This window comes from Cydia pomonella, chromosome 10 (genome assembly GCF_033807575.1).
Source record: "Cydia pomonella isolate Wapato2018A chromosome 10, ilCydPomo1, whole genome shotgun sequence".
Classification (NCBI taxonomy): Eukaryota; Metazoa; Arthropoda; class Insecta; order Lepidoptera; family Tortricidae; genus Cydia; species Cydia pomonella.
The window spans coordinates 5,975,445-5,994,087 of NC_084712.1; the positions used below are offsets into that span (position 1 = coordinate 5,975,445).

Below are 18,643 nucleotides of genomic sequence, written 5' to 3' on the forward strand. Positions count from 1 at the left end.
TAGAATCGAGTATTGTTTTTGATGAAGAATATTTCCCGAGAATGTATTTATTAGCCGTAATTTGCCATAACAAAATAGAATCAGTAAAAGAAAAGCAACATGCTAAGATATTATATTTTCAGAAGACCGTAGGGGAATATTAGCGCTATAATTTTCAGGGCGGCATGAGAATATTAGGTCATATTAGTGGATATATTCCATGAGGCCATTAGTGAGGCTCGCCATTTCATCCGTATATGTTACAGTAACACTATTCAATGACCGTTTGTAAGCCTTATGACGTTGTATTAAGGTCCACGAATGGTCAAGTTAACATTGTCGACAATGGTTCGTAGTCCGGTAGTTTTGAGTAAGGTGGGTTAGTAGCTATACTTGTACTTAAAATGAGGTTTTGCGGCGAAGGCCGAATTTAACTATATCATTTATTGTTGTCGATAAAGCTTATATAAGTATCTGTCAACATGTATTGCGGCGGATTTTTTAACGCCGAAAAACAATTAAACTAACATAAATTTCATAATCATGCATCATGCTATTATACGGTTGAGCTGTGAAACGATTAAAGGATTGTGTTAGATTATCTCACTCTAACGTATAGTGTCTCTTAATATCGACTGAATCCAACATGATGTAATTATAACACCATAAAACTAAGATGTCATCACCGACGTCAATATGCGAAATGTTCCATTACTAAAATCTTGCGCAAAAACTTACTTAACGTTAACGTTAAGTAAGTTTTTGCGCAAGATTTTAGTACGACTACGCACATTAATGCTACCTGGTGTTAACACCAGGTAGCATTAATGTGCGTAGTCGTTAAGCATACATGCAGCTTCCACTTCCTTTAATTCTTATAACGCTTTCCTTTTTATTTGAATTGCCATCTCTCTTACAATGAGATAAAGTCGAAATTGTAATACCTAGGCTAAAAGAGTGGCGAGGTTTCGTAATTAAACGTTTTATTCGGAGGCAGGTTCATAATACGGGGTAATCGGAGGTGGTGTTAGCCCATTTGTATGATAATAGCAATCTAGGGTCCATATAGAGTTCAAGGATGAAAGTTTGCTGACTCCAGTGAACTGAACACAGATATACTAATGATAATTATAGGTACCTACATTCTGTAAACTTGCTAAATATGTTAGAATTCCGCACGGGAATGTGTGCCGCCGGGACGTATGCATTATTAGGATGGCTGAATGTTATGACTCGTGTATAATTGTACAGTCAGCATCAAAAGTAGCGGATCAAACAAGGTGTCAAAAGTATCTACCATTCTTGAACAGCTTAACAAAATGTTATGGTTCCATATGTAGAACAATTAAGACGGTAAAATATATACTTGTGAACATACATTTTAGAGATTTATCTATATTTGGAAAAGTTATCCGGAATATCAGATACTTTTGGTGCGTTGTTTCATCTGCTACTATTGATGCTGACTGTATATCAATATCAACTTGTCGAGAGACTTTAGATTATTGGTATGGCAACACTTGACTCAATACAAACTTCCGTGTATGACTGAGACTAAAAATTAACACTAGGTCGACTGTTTAACTAAAGCGGTTGGGTAGAAGTTATTATGGACTGCAGAAATTGTATGTCTAAGGTGAGATGTAGGATTGTGTGCATAGCGTCTTCTTGTAGTGTAGGTCAAGGAGGAATCAAGATGATTAAGTTTTTGCTTTCCGATTGAGTCATGCCTGGTATAATGGAATGCTGTTTGTAATTATGTACATAGAGCAGGAAGATAACTAAGGGCCGATGATAATTATGATGATATTGCATTTTTGTAAGTAAATAGTATCAATTGAATGTATTTATAAAGTTACATGTAGGTATGGCATGAGGAAGATTATCTAATGGTCTATTATAAAAGATGATGGAATATGTTGAGACTAGACTACGTAAGTGCATAGCACACATACTTAGTTGGATGATGGCTATAAAAATGTCAGGTAGAAAACACTAATCAACTCTAATAATCACTGCAATTTAAAAGGATGTTATTTCTTTTTCACGGAAAGTTAAAATTGTATTGACAAATTTTTGTGAGAATGATCTTATTCCCTAAATAACGTCCAAATAGTCTTCTAGGACAGAAGACGGAAGGGGTAAATCAAATTACTTACACTCCAAAGTGTAGATTATCAAATGATAACTAAGTTTCTCAACTATGAGATCATGACCAAAAATAGTTCAGAATTTAATACGATACATTTATTTATGTCAACTCTCTAGTGCCAACAATATAAATTCAATATTCCCAATTAGCACGCATGTCATGATTTAGCTCATGAAATATATTCTGTAATTTATAACAGTATCAAGTGAACGATATGATTAATGCAAACGATTAAATGATAATGTAACCCATCGATTCCGCTCAAAATTAAACAAAATTAATAGGTGCTTTAAGCTGCGAGCATTTACTCGGTAAATATATCGTCCACAAACAATTGGTTAATTTACATAAAAGAAAGCGTTTTAATTCTGTTAAGCTGTGCGGTTAATCAGCTTTGTGTAAACTTACCCGTTATTTACCAAGGACTGGTGAGTCTTACTTGGATAACCAATCTAACGTGATCGCTAGATCCATGTAAACTATGCGTAATCAGAGAATTCACTTAAGTTGGTTTTTTCGAGAGTTTCACTCGCCGGCACTTGGTAAGCTTTTAGAATGACCCCTGGTCATTTGTTCCCGTCGCCCAATAATTAAGTCCGACAGCCTAGAGTTGTAAACGTAACTGCCTCTAAATAACAGAATAATGAGAAGCAACCGGATTTCCAAAGGTTAGAACGCATGGCCCGAGTTTAAGGGATGATTAACTTGTTAAATGACACTCAGGGGTGATTATGTCTTGACTCACGTAGTAAAAGGTTCTTCCAGCTACCGCCGAGTGCGCGGAGACAGCGGTGGAGACGGGGCGCTGGCGCTGGCGCCCGAGCAGGCACTGGCCTGACATCCCCTTCCGAAGAACTCCTGGCAAGTAATGAGCTTCCTCTATCACGTGACAAAGAGCGACGCCTTCCGAAAGGCGCACCTCTGACTGTAGCAAAATTATCCTCATGAGTACTAAAAGTGTCCATTGGAATCCCTTCAGGTTCCTCTCTTCTGCTTCGCACGGAAAACGTTCTTCTGAAACCGTTTGCGAACCCTTCCATTGTTTTCCTTTTAGGTTTTGGGACCTCTTCGGAGCTGATTACAGTGATGTCATCGAAGTCCTGTGCGTTGTATGTTCTGTAGGTTCTAGACTCCAAGCCTGTGAGGTCTTCTATGCCACCGTGGCGATATCGTAGTGGTCTTCCTCTGTCAATGATCCCGAGTTCATCGTAGCTTCTGTAGGTTGAGGAGGCCCGCCGCGGCGCAGGCGGTCTGCCAGCTCTGTCTATGGTCATTCTGAACTCTAATTATCTTGAACCTGACGAGAGAATAATAAATGTTTAGTCAATAATCATCTAACACTGGATATTCAGATCCTTTGTTTTCCAAGACGCACATTTCATTTCAACATTCGAGGTTCGTAGTTTCTGCTTATCGAGGATCCTGTTCCGTTGATTAATTCAAATGGCCCCTTAGAGTGAATAAAACATGTTTATGTGTGTATTAATTAAAGGAAAAGTGTTAATTTCCTGTGGCCTTGGCTTGGCTGCTTTCTCATGGAGTCGTGATGTTTATTTCCTAGCGCTCTTTTCACATAACGTATTGAGATTTTGTTTAGTATATTTTACCTCAAAACTTCAAGAAGTACGCGTAATTATATGCCAGAGTTATACTGGTTGACGTGTACTTTGTGAACCGGCCAGCCTTATCGGATATGATTGTGGACATGAATATTTGTAGATTGCGTGCGCGAGCCACGTTCGGCGATACCGTAACTTGTCTAACTTCTGTGTAACATCGTAATAAAAATTGTTTACATGCCCAACAAAGACCGCAGATAGTGGCATTTTTTTTTAACAAATCTAGCGATGTCACGCCACATTTTTCAGAATTTTCCACTGAGCTTTACGACGAAACAATGCGACCGCCGTCGCTATCGCTCGCCATCGCGACTGCCTACAAATGATATTTAATTTGTTTTGAATGCCATTTTATTTTGAATACGATACTGTTTTGTTCTGTGGAACATTTTATTCACGTAAGGCTTGTTTGAAAAGCGAGTTATAAGAGCAATATCACTCTTGTCAAAAACGCTTGTCTGAAAAGGCCCTAATGCGAAAATTCTCTGTACGATGAAGTATGTCGCAGAGAGAGTAATAATTTAATACGCTCATAATTTTCCGTTTAATGTTCAATTATAATTATCAATTTCTCTTAAAAGCTTTATTGGATACCTTCATCATAAAAGGAGTCATAATATCAATTACCGATATTAATACAAACCAGTCAATAAATAAAACGGAGGCCGTTGGTTCGCACCTTATTATATCAACGACGAAGGAAAATCTACTAAGACCCACAAGGCCTAGTTCAGTGACGTCAACGGCAGTTTACATAAAAATAAGTTCACCAATAAAGATGCTTGATGTAATTACCGTTGTGAATTGGAACCTGCAACACCACAGGGGCTGGGTCAGACGGGACGATGAGTACGCAATACGCTCATATCTTGAAGGTTTGAAGGTCGTATCGGTTCGGAAATACTGCGGGCGACAGTTCGTTCCACAGTTCCACACGAACGTTGCACTGAGAGATTAACCGTATAACCGGCAGGGTTAAGGGGGCAGCTAAGCTAAACACAAGGATGAAATGGAAAGAGTTCGAAAACAAAAGAGGCAACAACATAACTAGTTAACAACAGCCAAGACACTCAGCTAATATTCCTTAGGAGTAGTTAGTCTGTAGTGGCACTCGATGCAGTAGCTAACCATCGACATGCTTTTAACTATAGCTATTGTAACTTCTGCCTCGAACCGATCCCACAATCAAGAAATTCTACAGTAGGTCTGTTCCTTCCAAATAACACTTAAAACTTTCGCGTTTTGTACACATGTTCTATTTAGTGATTAGAACGGAACGAACTAATTTCGGGTAGTTTTGTTCACCCTTATCTCCGTTGACATTTTGTTAGGACGTCATCCGTGACTACAGGGCGTGAATCCCAGCTGAAACATCGGATAAGGTAAAAATTATAAGGAATTTATAACGCGTTAGACCCGTTATAATCACTAACCCCCTTATTCATAAACGTGTACTAAAGTTACGATGCCGCTGATCATCGTTTGTGCCTTCCCATCATACCAATACGTCGGAAAGTGACAAACGATGATGAATAAGGGGGTAAATATGTAGTTCTATTCGTTTGGCGTTATTTCAGAAAGATTTTTCTCACACATTGTCTTATTCTAGGCAGCACAATTTTATTTATCCTCTACCTAGCCCAGAAGCTTAAAAACGGACTTTCATCGCTTTGTATTCTGAGTATTTTTATAGTCAAATCAAAATCGCATTTATTTTGGTGGGTTTTGGTATAGTACCTAGTAATAGAGGATAAGATTAGGTGCAAAATATAGAAATATCTTGTCCTTATTGTCACCTAAAGGGGCCCACTGATTACCAGTTCGTCAGACGATATCAGTCAAGTAATCCTGTCTGTTATTCGCAAAAGCTGACAATAACGAATAACTGTCGGGCCGGCGGAATCGTTCGGCGAACGAGTGGGCCCCTTAAAATGATAAGGCTTTCGCAGATAAAAATGGCATAAATTATAAAACTTTTTCAAATCTTCTGATAAAACATCTCAGATATTTCAAATTACAAATCTCAATCCATTCACTCATTAGATAGCAACAACCAAAATAGCCCATTTCCCAAAATTCCTACACGTTACATTCATCTCCGCTCTACTGTAACCGTTGGACATTGTGCAACGTGGAGCCATTAGCCGTCGCAACGGATTTCAAACAATTATCGAATTAGGAACTGTATCCTGCCAGTTAGCGGCATCCGCGGGCTCGTCTTATCTGCTCAGAATTTCGAGAACATTGCTCTATTGCTGGACAATTAAAGTGAATGCGTTGTGGTATTATTGTACCTGTTTCCTTATGTTCCTTGTGACGAAACTGACACTTGCTTTTTTTAAAAATCGGAACAGATTTGCGAGATGCGACAGACAACAAGGCGTTAAGCTCCGCTACCGAAAGGTAGCGGAGCTTAACGCAAAGGTCCGGCATAAACCCTTCCTTTTCCTTCCTTTAAAACCAAAAGGTCCAGCACAGTCTGAAACCATCGATACAAGAAGAATAAGAAAATCTACATAGCCAACATCCAAGTAGAAACCACACCCATAACGTTAAAACGTTTTAGAAATAAACATAGAGGACGCCTACGTTAATCCCAAATGTTTTTTTATCATGCAAAAATGTCATAAAAATGAAACCATTACATACAACAATTGGCAATATACCATATTAACACTAAAAAGTTGTAACAGATCGTTACTTTACAACGGGCTGGTTCACACGATTAATTTAGCCAACAACATTGTTACCCGCAGCGTTTTGTTACGCATTTGTCTCTGGCTAGAGTGACGCGTACAACAAAAAGCGCCGCCGAGTGAAAATTTACGCCCGCAAGCGTTTTTGTACAATTAAATTTGGCGTCCGTTTCGTTACTTTCTAAAATGTCTTGTTTTAATTTAAAATAATGTCAAACGTTGCAGGCCGGAAATTTGATATTCCTATATTAAGATGGCATTTATTCAAGGTGAAATTCAAGTTTTGTTTACGGGATGAATGTCGGTTTTACTTTACAACGTACTTTCAGTTGCTTTCGTATTCAATGTAAGAGACTGGTCATAAAGTGTGTTGCTTACGTTTGTTTTGCTAATAAGTCTTTCTGCAAAGTGCGATTTGCAAATGATTGAAAACTCTTTATTGGTTAATTCATGCTTCCCACAGTTTCAATGAAATGGGTCAAGAAGATCCTAATGGACAATATCTAGATTCTAAAAGTGCTTGTTGCTAGGTCTATATGAATAAAGAATATATTGACTTTGACTTTGATTCATACTAGACTAATTTTAAGAACAGACTATAACCGAAACGCTTAATGTCGGTGACTTGACGTTTAAAATCCAAGACTCACAGTTCGAATACAATTACCTCCAGCTTATTGTATTTTGAACTGGGCGCCTTATTCTTTGACAGGTTTTAAGTAAAGTTAAATTTTAAATTCAACGTTTCCGTAAGCCACAAATAAGTTCACTCAATATTGATATAAATATCTTAGCCATAGCGTCTCTTGTGCAGAGAAAAACACTCGTTTCGCTCGCAGGCCCTTTATAATGAAGGGCTAGTTTTTGCCTTACGCTCGTGCGTAAAATTAGCGCCCCAGCTTTTTCCAGCCATAATGGCTGCGGTTATGTAAACAAGTTGGGAAACTTCCGAGCTCCAGATATTCATAATGAGGACTTAATAGATTTTCAAGGTTTAGTTAGGATTTGGTTCTACAGGTAGTGAAAAATGTATTGAGAGTATTAGGAAATCAATACTTGGGAGTATTGGGAAATCAAAAATTATGGTGATTAAACGAGTAACCATTAATCAAACCGTAGTTGCATCACAGAACTGTCAATAATACAGTATGTAACGAAAATAGTGGAGATCCGTTTAAGGGCATATTCGGCATCGGCAAATAAAAATATATTTTTTGACGTGAAAATTTTTAGCCTTTGTATTGTTGGCAAACATACCCGACCTGCCCCATAGAAAAAAAATTCGCGTCAAAAGATGTTTACTTCTATTTTTTCTTGATCAATACACGATACTGAATATGCTTTTTAACGTAACTACTAACGTAACACTATTTTCGTAAAACCTTGTATAATGTCAATTGCAAACCGTAGGTGCTTATTCTACTAAATATGCTGTTTTATTAAGGACTTATTTTTCTGTCTAAAGATCTAAAAAAACAGATATTCGTTGATTAAGACCATGAAATTTTAAACATGTATTCTTCAAATGTTGTAAAGCTTACTAAGCCATTATTTTTAAATTCATTTGCAAGGAGATGAACATTTAGTTAACAGTTTTTATCCTTTACTGCATGTCATATAACAATAGAGTTGAATATTACAACTGCCACATACTGCTTCTACGTGGACGAAGGAAGCCGCCGGCGGAGACCAGTTGAATATAATGAACAAACACACATTCCTCGTAGGTACATATTGCACAATAAGTAATAGTTATATCGAGTTGTCGGCTTTGACCTTGATAGTTATTTCAGAGAAAGAGAAACGATAAAAAATGCCATATACTTTAACTATTAATCATTATTTATAGGTTACTGATAACATGAAAATGCATTACTTCTTTAAGGTTTCAAACGTTATCACACAATACTCCTACCATATTAAAAAGGATTTTGTGAAGCCAGCCCGCGTAGCCAACGTGCCAATCGTTAACGCTCCGTAGCGAACGAAACGCAACTGTCACTGTCGCACTAATACGGAGCACTAACGATTGGCACGTTGGCTACGTGGGCTGGTATTTCCTACTCGTATAATAGTTATATACGTATCTCGGGCACACGAATACTAAAGTGACGTTTATTATCTTAAGCGTCTCGATATCAGACATGATATGGAATCTCTTTATAGTAATAGAGCATATTCAATGTACATATAAATGTATAAATATATACCGAGATCTTTAATTGATATCAACTCCCTAGAACGTACTCTGAGTTAGCACACATATAGGTATTTAAAGTTAATTTTGCAACAAAGTTACTTATTTAACAGCAGGACTAGCCAAAATTTTGGCGACCGTGAGTAAAGCTGAGCATGTGTTATTAGTTCAATGACGTAATATTAGTTCAAAAAACACTTAAAATAGACTTAAAAGTCTAACGGCTGTTACTATTACGTATGTAAACATAGACGAAGCAAAAAGTTTACTTGTAATTATGATCATTGTCTTTACGATTTTGTAGCTGTATTTTGTAGTTTCTGTGATATTTTTGTAACTAAGCTAACTTAATCTACTTGTTCAACTATGCTTAAAAGTTAAGGGTCGGTAAGCGGACATTTACCACACTTTCTGTTACAAAACTGACAGACGTGACATAAACATACCTTAAGTCGGGCTTTGAAGTCCACGTAAAAATGGTTATAAAGTCAAATGTAACTTTTTTGAATACATTAAACGCCTCGCATGTACAGAAAACACGCAACGGAAGTGTAATGTTGTAAATGTCAACTTGCATTGTCTTGAAACTTGTAGTGAACGACAATATGTTTGTTATCCTATAGAAAACTTGTGGTTTACAGTATTTTGATGGTAAGACTAACTCTTCCTCTGCTAGTCAATAAATGTCCAAGACCACTTTGGAATTACGTTTCGTAAGCTGGAATTTAAGAGAATAATATCCGAGATCGGAGTTGTTCAAAATGTCGTTACGACAGCCAACGACCAAACACTCGACTATTCATAATTTCAAACACTAATGCGCTCTCTTAACGTTCTAAAATCAGTCTCCAGTGGCACTTTAGACTAAACAGCTCGATATGAAGGACATGTACAAACAAACATACCCAGGAACAAACGCCTAACAAACGACGTATGTTCAGAAGAAACTGGCGTTTATACGACTGTTTTAGCACGTTAGAAATGCAAAGGCATAATGAAATGGCCACTCAACGGTGTTAAAAGCTAAGTGGGAATTGTTATTGGCCGGGGATATTTCTAGTTTGGATCAGAAGAATGAGAGCACGTGCGTGATTCCTGATTCCTAAAGCTACAGTTTTGGAAGCCTATTTCGAAATCATCATCATAATTTGTAAGTCCAATATTTTATATAAAAAAACCTATAAAATATTATTTTGCATTTTTATTCAATGGCGAATGTGTACCAAGAATACCAAGCGTTGCGGTGGCTCATGATACGTCACCACGTTGAACAAATAGGTATAACTTTAGTCTTTATAATAGGGATGTTACGGAGCTTCGCCTCCGGATCCGTTAAGACGGAACTTCCGTTTGGTTTCACACCTCCGGATCCGCCTCCGCCTTCGCTATTTTTTTATTTTACACCTCCGCCTCCGACTCCGCCTCCGTTACATTTTTACCGGAGTTATACCGGAACTGTAGGTATTGTATTAGCCGCGACAGCGGCGCAGCGCACGCGAACTTTTAAAAAAGGAAGCACAGTCCTCATCCACAGGTTCAAGTTCAACGCCTCTTCAAGAGATGAAAAACAAATAAAACTACAAGATGCGTTTACGAAAAATCTAAAACGGCCAACATCGCATACTAAATCTAGGGAAGTTGACAAATTAATCTCCGAAATGATCGCCCTCCAGGACCTTCATTTTAGCTTCGTAGAAGGCATTGGATTTAAACGGCTTGTAAGTTACCTTGCGCCGAATTATCAGCTACGAGGACGGCAATATTTCACGACATATATATATGCGAAGAAATGTACCCGAAATTAGCAGGAAAAATCGGCGAATTAATTGAAACGTTCGATAAAATATCTTTCACTACAGATATACGGAGTGAACCCAGATCTAATGTGTCGTTACTAAGCCTCACAGCACACGGGATAGACGAAGAGTTTAAAAGAATAAAACTAATCCGGAAATGCCATACGTTTGTAGGCCGACACACAGGCGACCTGATAGAAGTAAAATTTAACAACATGCTAACAGAATGGGGCATTATTTACGAGAAAATTCACTGTTTTGTTCGCCATTCTGGTTCAAATATGATACGAGCACTGAGGTTAGCCGATATTCCAAACGTGAACTGCACTGTCCATCAGTTACAACTTTGCGCGCGACATACGTTGGAGTCTAATGAATGCATCAAAGATTTAATAGCGAAATGCAAAAAAATGTTTTGTTTTATAAATTTAAAACTAGCGCGATTAATCAATAATCTATCTAAGTTTAAGTGTATGTATATACATTTAAGTTAAAAGTTAAGAAGATATTCTTAATTTGTTTTTATGTTCGCTTTCACTTTCGTTTAACGTACTGCATGATGATTATGCATTACTTTTTTTATACGTTACATTATGCTGACATATATATTTGTGTGTCTAAAATAGATATTTAATTATAATTAAAGCAAAGCTTGATTCTTTTGTGTAGTTTCATTAAAACTTGCCCTTATCAAGTCAGCTTCCACTTAAAAAAATACTCGTCTCCGACTCCGCCTCCGGTAAACCTCCGGATCCGGCTCCGACTCCGGATCCGGATGCGGCGCCTAACTCGCCTCCGGCTCCGGATCCGACTCCGTTAAATAAAAAATTAAAACTCCGCATCCGGCTCCGGCTTCGGTAAAGTCGCCTCCGTAACATCCCTACTTTATAATAATACTCGTAATCTGTAGAACTTCAAATTAAATACCGAATAAGATTATAAATCTTGAAGGATGAGTCCTCCACACTGCAGTTTCAAACCCTTCAGAAGATCTAAAATTATCACTATATTTCAACACTCATAATTATTTATCACTTTCCCTCCTCCTCGGGACATTATATTTCCCATTATTCTTCCGCTTTGTTGAGTGGTAATTTATGGCCAAAATAACTCGAGATGGTTTGGCTGATAATTTCGAAATCAGTCCAGTAGTTGAGCTGAAACGGTGGCTGTTTATGAGTTTCCATTTTGGTTTAAATATATCTTTGAAGATTTGATGGCTGCTGGAGGTATGACTCGTATCGTACTTATAGAGGTAGGTTATAATCATAAATAGATGATGAAGATTGGAGAAGCCATGGTTAGTTAGAAAAAGTGGACAGTACAATATAATAGATGTTGAATATAGGAGAAAAAGCAAATTAAAGTTCAAAAAAAAACACGTTACATTTATGCAATGGTCAAAAAGGAAGAGTGGACAAATATCAGTAGTGCCACAGATTTTAAATATAAAACAATCGTTGATTATTTTTAATGTTGCTAACAAAGATCATAAAGTATCTATATTTGTATAGAGAAAAGGACAAATAAAATCAACTGAATTTTTAAAATATGTTTTAAAATAAAATGGGGATTCGACCAACTCCCAATTTGATAAAATCCGATTTAAAAACACCAATTCCCCTCTTTTTCCTAAATGTTTGGACTAATCTGTAAAAATGAATGTCTTCGTGTTTCATGCAATGAATTCGCCACCAACATCACCCACATCTCGTACTCGTATTACGACAGTGATGTAGATGCATGCCGCGCTACTTGCGCAATGCTCCCGATATGGGCACGACCAAATTACATATCTTTGGGAGTCGGGAAACGTGCCTTATTAAATCGATATCATGGCGTCGATATATTTTATTATTAAAAGGCCTTTTACCTTAGTATCTCGCATTGTTAGGGCTTGACTCTGATCAAGCAATTGACTAGAAATCAATTGGCGAAATTGAAAGGATTAACCTTAGAATAGCCTCTAAATTCGTCGAGTCGACTCTTACTGTCGTCTGTTATTATAATTTAATATCACGTTATATCTTGGTGTTATTTCAAGTAAGAAATAACTAGCCGATGCAAATAAACGAACAATGTATACCTATATCATGAAATTAATACACTTTACTGTATTTTTTTAAGATATACCTAAATTGGTCCTTTGTTCGTAAAACATCCAAAAGCCCGTCAATTTATTTTAAATTTTTTTTAATTTAATTTTAAAATTTAAAGCCAACCTGCCTTAGACGGTACCGAACTAGTACATGTTAACCAGAGATTGGACATAAAACATACTTCTAAAGTAATATGTCAAACGCCAACACTTTACCTATTTACCGCTAATCACCTTTTAATAACTTTCTTCTTAATTAATTGTACGTACAGTCAGCAAATGTAATCAATAAGTTCCGTCTGACTTTACATCTTTACAAGCCTCATATTAAATATAAGCCTCGTAAACCGGCATCGTCCGATCGTTAATATTAATTTTATTGTACGATGCACAGTGACTCAGCTTATTTTAGAATTGCTAATTTCCCTCACCACGCATAAATTCCGTTCGAGTAAGCAACTTGAAGATTAGCCACACTACAATAGACACACAGTTAAGTGCGATTTTGATTCGTAATTTGAGGCGAATAAAGGCGGTTTTAGAGTGGATGAACAGCGCGATTACACGGTTCGTATTTCATTGTTTGATAGTTCGATCAGGTAGATTAGATTTCCTGAGTACGATATTAACAAACACTTTCGATAAAGAATTAAACAAGGATATATTTCCTTATAAATAAATGAGAAGGTAGATAATATGAAGAAAAACAAAACATTTAATTATTGATATAAAAATGAAACTGACATATGATGAGAAGGAAAAGTTAATAATTCTAAATTAATAAAAATACTTATTAAGAATACGCAATTTATTGCATACTACATTCAGAAGAGCATGTAAGCATAATAACGATAAATTAGAAGAAAGTGATACACCGGCGAGTAACAAAGGAGTGTTATGTTCCCGTTATCGTTATGAGAGCATTTATATTAGTGGCACTATTAACCCTGTTGTGGACTAATTTATACTATAGATAGCAAGGAATGTACTTGTAGCAACATGTGATAAATAATAATAGGAAGTAACACAACAGCAATATCTGACTGAAGATAACTTGCACAGAAAAAAAAATCTTCTTCTCTATAGTCTGTATTAGACGACCGGTCTGGCCTAGTGAGTAGTGACCCTGCCTATGAAGCCGATGGTCCCGGGTTCAAATCCTGGTAAGGGCATTTATTCGTGTGATGAGCATGGATATTTGTTCCTGAGTCATGGGTGTTTTCTATGTATTAATAAATATAATAAAGTATTTATAAATATTTATATATAATATATATCGTTGTCTAAGTACCCTCAACACAAGCCTTATTGAGCTTACTGTGGGACTTAGTCAATTTGTGTAATAATGTGCTATAAAAAATAAAATAAAAAAACGAAAAACACTCCGACACCGATTTAACCAATGATATAATCAAACATTTTTAGAAATCATATCATCACATCATCAATTACAATAACATACTGATTGACACTAATAGAAAAACCGAATGCTTTGAATCATTAATTTGTACAAAATAAACAGATCCGAGTCATGTAGTCACGATAAAATCTTGTGAATGAAACTGTGTAGCGTGATCGCAATGACATGTAATACGGCAATTACGAAAGGCACGCCATCCGACGACGATGACATATGTGGGAGAACGAACATTACCAGGCTTAAGTTACAAAGTTCACGAATGAAGGGACACTAAAACATAGATAAAGGTTAATTACGAGAGACAAAGGAAAGTTCAGGACACAAAAAATCTTACGAAGATTGAGCACACGGGTGCTCCAATCGGGATAATAAATCTTTCAGATAAACCAGTATGAGATCGCTTTCGAACTGTGTTAAGTCGCTACAGAACTTGAGGTCACATTACATTGGATCGTACATGAACTTGCAAATAACCAACGAGAATAACAGAGAGCCTTACTAACGAGACAGGGGCAGCGCGACCCATCCATCAGCCGCGGAGAAACCTGCCCGACTGATAGCGCCAAATTACCTGTAGGGTGACCACCACACAATAACCTGACCCCGGAGAAAGTGCAAGTGATTAATAAAATAAGCTACACATATCCCCGGGCGATCCAATAAAAATACAGTAATAACAGATCATATCGAGGCGATTGCAAATTGTTAATAAGAAAAATCAACTGACAGAGCAATTGGCGGTTGCGAAAGCTTCATTGATTTTACTGTGGATGTAAATTCGCTTACAGGCCTTGTAGTAGGTATGTACATTTCTAAAGCTCAAGTGAACCAGTTTAACTGTGATCTCAAGATCCGTAACAAACTATTTGCGAGCTGGGACCGTACTTTACTGGTGTGTTAAGTGCCTGGAATAATATTCCTGGGCATCCTTGTCGACGCGTTGATTGTTGCGATGCTGACACTTTAACGAGAGCCTTGTAAATGAAACTTCACGGAAACAAGTCGGGGAAAGCGTTGAAAGAGGAACGATTTGTGTAGCGCCCCGTGTCACGAGGTGCGAGGAGGGTCCCCAGGTCATTCATAAGCAGTGAAAGCGAGACAGTGATACTCCTAAATTTCCCCAGGGCATAATGCGTCAGTCTTAATTGATTTGAAAATATCTATCCGTCAGTTGATGTTAGAAAACAACTGTGAATATAAAAGCTAACTATTTTGACGGTCGTTTGCATAGATAGGTGAAGCTAGATTAAATCAATATGGTCTGTATTGTAATGTACCAAAGACTTGTCCTAGTGCTATTGCTTACTCGGTGCTCGACAGAACAGTACTACGAGTATGGAGATCGAGGCCTTTGACGTCAGTTTAATATAAAAGTATTGTTTTACATTTTGCGAATAAGGTAGAGTGGAACAAGGGGCCGCTTTCGAGCGATGTCCATATTGAGCAGCGGAATGGCGAAGTTTCGGCAATCTCTCCATTTGCATTTCGAGTGCACGATGAGCCTTTGTTTTATCTTGACGCGGATAGATGTTTAATGAAAGTCAGTTTTTGTGCATTCCTCTCAAATTTTAACGAGATCCTGTGACAAAAACGCGGGCTTTGACAGTTATTTAAACATTCTCTTGTTCTCTGGAGGTTTGTTTTATTTTTTCGAGGGGTAAAGGTATGAGAATAAAAGTTTGTAGAGATTTTAACGAGTCACGTTCTTATTTCCCGGTTTTGGAAAACCTACTCGCAGTGTTTTAGTAATCAATGTTGTAGTTCGGATCCTTCCCCCTGGAACTGCGTTTGTTAATTTTGTACGAGTAACCTTTAAACAGTTTTGTTAGACATTCTGAGCATTAGCAACATTGTTTATTTTGAGGTTTGCGGTTAAACCGGGAATGGTCGGTGACGTAATTCTGAAGGTGGCAAGTCTGAGTGACGAAGACTGAGCTTGTTAGCAGTCGTTAGCGACTGTTACTCCGGTTATCGGTCCAGTAACGGGACATGATCACTTCACTTTTAGAAATAACCAGGCCGACGCTATGCAAAATATGTAATCGATAGATAATAGTCTAACATGTGAAAAATTTGCTCATTTACTGTCTAAACCCCGGAGTTTGACAGCTAAAGATGACGAACTATGTCGCTGCTCTTTTCTGACACCTAGTATGTGTTGTTTTCTTTTAACTCTCTAGAATTGTTAAATTTGAGCACTTCGATTATTTGACGGCATCTACCGGGCTGTTAAGTTTTGCTAAAGTCTCTCGAATCTCGAGTAGGTTAGGGTCTAGAGAACCAATGATAAAACTCTTTTAAAATTTACTCGCAGATTCCATATAATGTCGAAACGACTTTTTCTACTACCACAAACTACATTGCTGCTAGCAGCAGCCCGTCAACTGAACATAACCGATCTCTCCATAGACTCTCCTTATTTAATTTGAATGCTTTTATATTTGTTCGATATCTATTCTTTTTTCAACTCAACCTACTTATCTAACAAAATAAAAACATCCAGATCCTCTCTTTGTAGGAAACTTTTTCGAGACTGCTTCTCGCCATGACTCCGCATATTTCTAATCGCCCCAAAGCCACGCGTGACATGACCATAATTATTGAACCGATAATCAGACAAGTCCATGCATCGATCAAACAGGTACTTTCAAAATCACAAAGCTCGTATTAGAAAGCCGAATGCCAATAACGATAAAATTCTTGGACTATCCAATATATTCCGAAACCAGTCCAGTGTAACATAACCTGCGGTACAGAAATAACTATACGTTATTGGAGACCGCACTTCTACTGGTTAATCTTAGCTTCAGATTTACCCAAGCTTGGTAAGCAATTGTAATGACACTCTAGCTAAGAGATAGTCTGTACTATCAACGACAATTAACTGACCATTCCTAAACTTTATTGCAACGTAATAAAGTCCTCAATTAGTTAAGTGTAGCTATTCGTAAGTGTGTACCCGTAATTGCGTATCATGCAAAAACGAGTCGTGCAAAAACTTCGCTTTACAGAATCGATTGTGATACGCGGTGATTAATATAATTTTTATTTGCTTTCATTGTTGTGTATGTGTATGAGTGAAGCTACAGGGTGCCGTTAGAATGAACACCTTAAACTGAAGACCACATAACTGTACATGAGTCTGCACAACAATTACCGTCATTTAGAATTAGAATATACTTATATCTGATATATAAAGTTCAAAAGTAAAATTTTAAGTATTTACTTTATAAAGATGAAGGAATGTTGTGTGCTTCACGTTGAACGTACGAAATACGATAACAAAAAAATCATTAGAGACAAAAACTAGTTCAGTTTGAAGTTCAATCGATCGATCTTCGCATTCGATCCAAGGTTAAAGACACACTGTATTTCACTCGTTCGGCCGTTGACATTGTAAAAACATCCGAGCCGAATTAACTGTACTCTTAGTACAGTCGCCCTCAGATATATCGGAGCGGCCAAGGTGCTCACAAATATCTGAACACGCCTCTATTGTCCAGGCGTTAGAGTGCGTGTTCATATATTTATGAGCACCTCGGCCGCTCCGATATATCTGATGGCAACTTACCAGCAGCACTCGTAATTGACCTTTGGTGAACCTTAACTCTTTGCAATAAGGTATACAAGTCATCAATTAAGTGTGGACGTAGTACATCGTTTGATGGATCGCCTGCCACGATATATACCACATTCTTTTGTATCGTAGTTTCGAAAAGTTAATATTTATAATGGGTAAACCAGATTATTTTTATTGACAAGCGAAATGATCGAAAGCTCTCAGTTAATTATTAAAATCGATTTCGGTAGTCGTTTAAGAGATAACAACGTTAATAAATTAAATTCTAGTTTGCAGAATTTTTGAACGGTTTATTTAATTAGTTGAGAAAACAGGTCAATAGAGGTGCAGGATGATATTTGAGACGTGATCAAGAAACAAGAAGTAGTGATGAAGAACGGCAGGAAAACTAAATTAACTCCTTAATGAAATTCACGTAAACATATGCGTAAGACCTATTAAGTTATTTCGTTAAAGTATGTGAATCCCTTATTGAGGGCCGCATAACTATTGTATTAAGAACGGAGTAGCCTAATACAACAATTTGTATCAGTTCAGACCCCTAGTACGCCTATAATAAACATTATAATAAAGCAGTAACCCAGAATAAAGCACTGCATAAGTACAAGTAGCAGTCAATAAAAGCGATAGAAAAGGTGATTGATAAAGGTGATCGTCTCCGATGTCACCTTGTAGATAGTATCTCGTAGAATATTTCAGCAAACCGGTCAGGTATAAAGCCATTTCTCTCTATCTGGAATAGATAAAAAGGGATGGCATGTTGTCAGGTCACATGCGCTAACGCATGGCAGATCGATAGTAGGTGATCATTAGTTAGCGCTTGAGTCGTTGACATTATTGTAGGATATAAAATGGGACCCCTTGTTGATGTACGAGTGGTTCAACATAGATATATGTACATATATTATAGCCCTACGTACTTTGCGTAACGATGAGCATTATTGTACTATGACATTTACAGTTCTAGTTTTTAAAAGGCTACCATAAAACATACATGTTTCTGGGGATAGAACGACCCAAATTGAAGATAATTACCACTAATCTAACCTAAATAATTGGAATCGGTAAAACTTAAATTTGTTGATGATATACTATGCCAATTTCTA

General features: G+C 37.2%; 1 protein-coding gene across 5 annotated transcripts in view; it reads right to left on the minus strand.

Moving 5' to 3' along the window:
- Positions 1–18,643, minus strand: part of LOC133521915 (caskin-2) — a 439,796-nt gene that overhangs the window by 165,545 nt on the left and 255,608 nt on the right. For 2 of the 5 annotated variants that reach the window (XM_061857039.1, XM_061857038.1), the window contains exon 2: positions 2,877–3,428. The exons of the other annotated variants lie outside the window; for them this stretch is intronic. In XM_061857039.1, coding sequence (XP_061713023.1) covers positions 2,877–3,405 — 529 coding nt within the window. In that variant the 5' untranslated portion in view covers positions 3,406–3,428. The remainder of the gene's footprint in view (positions 1–2,876; positions 3,429–18,643) is intronic. 5 annotated transcript variants of the gene reach the window in all.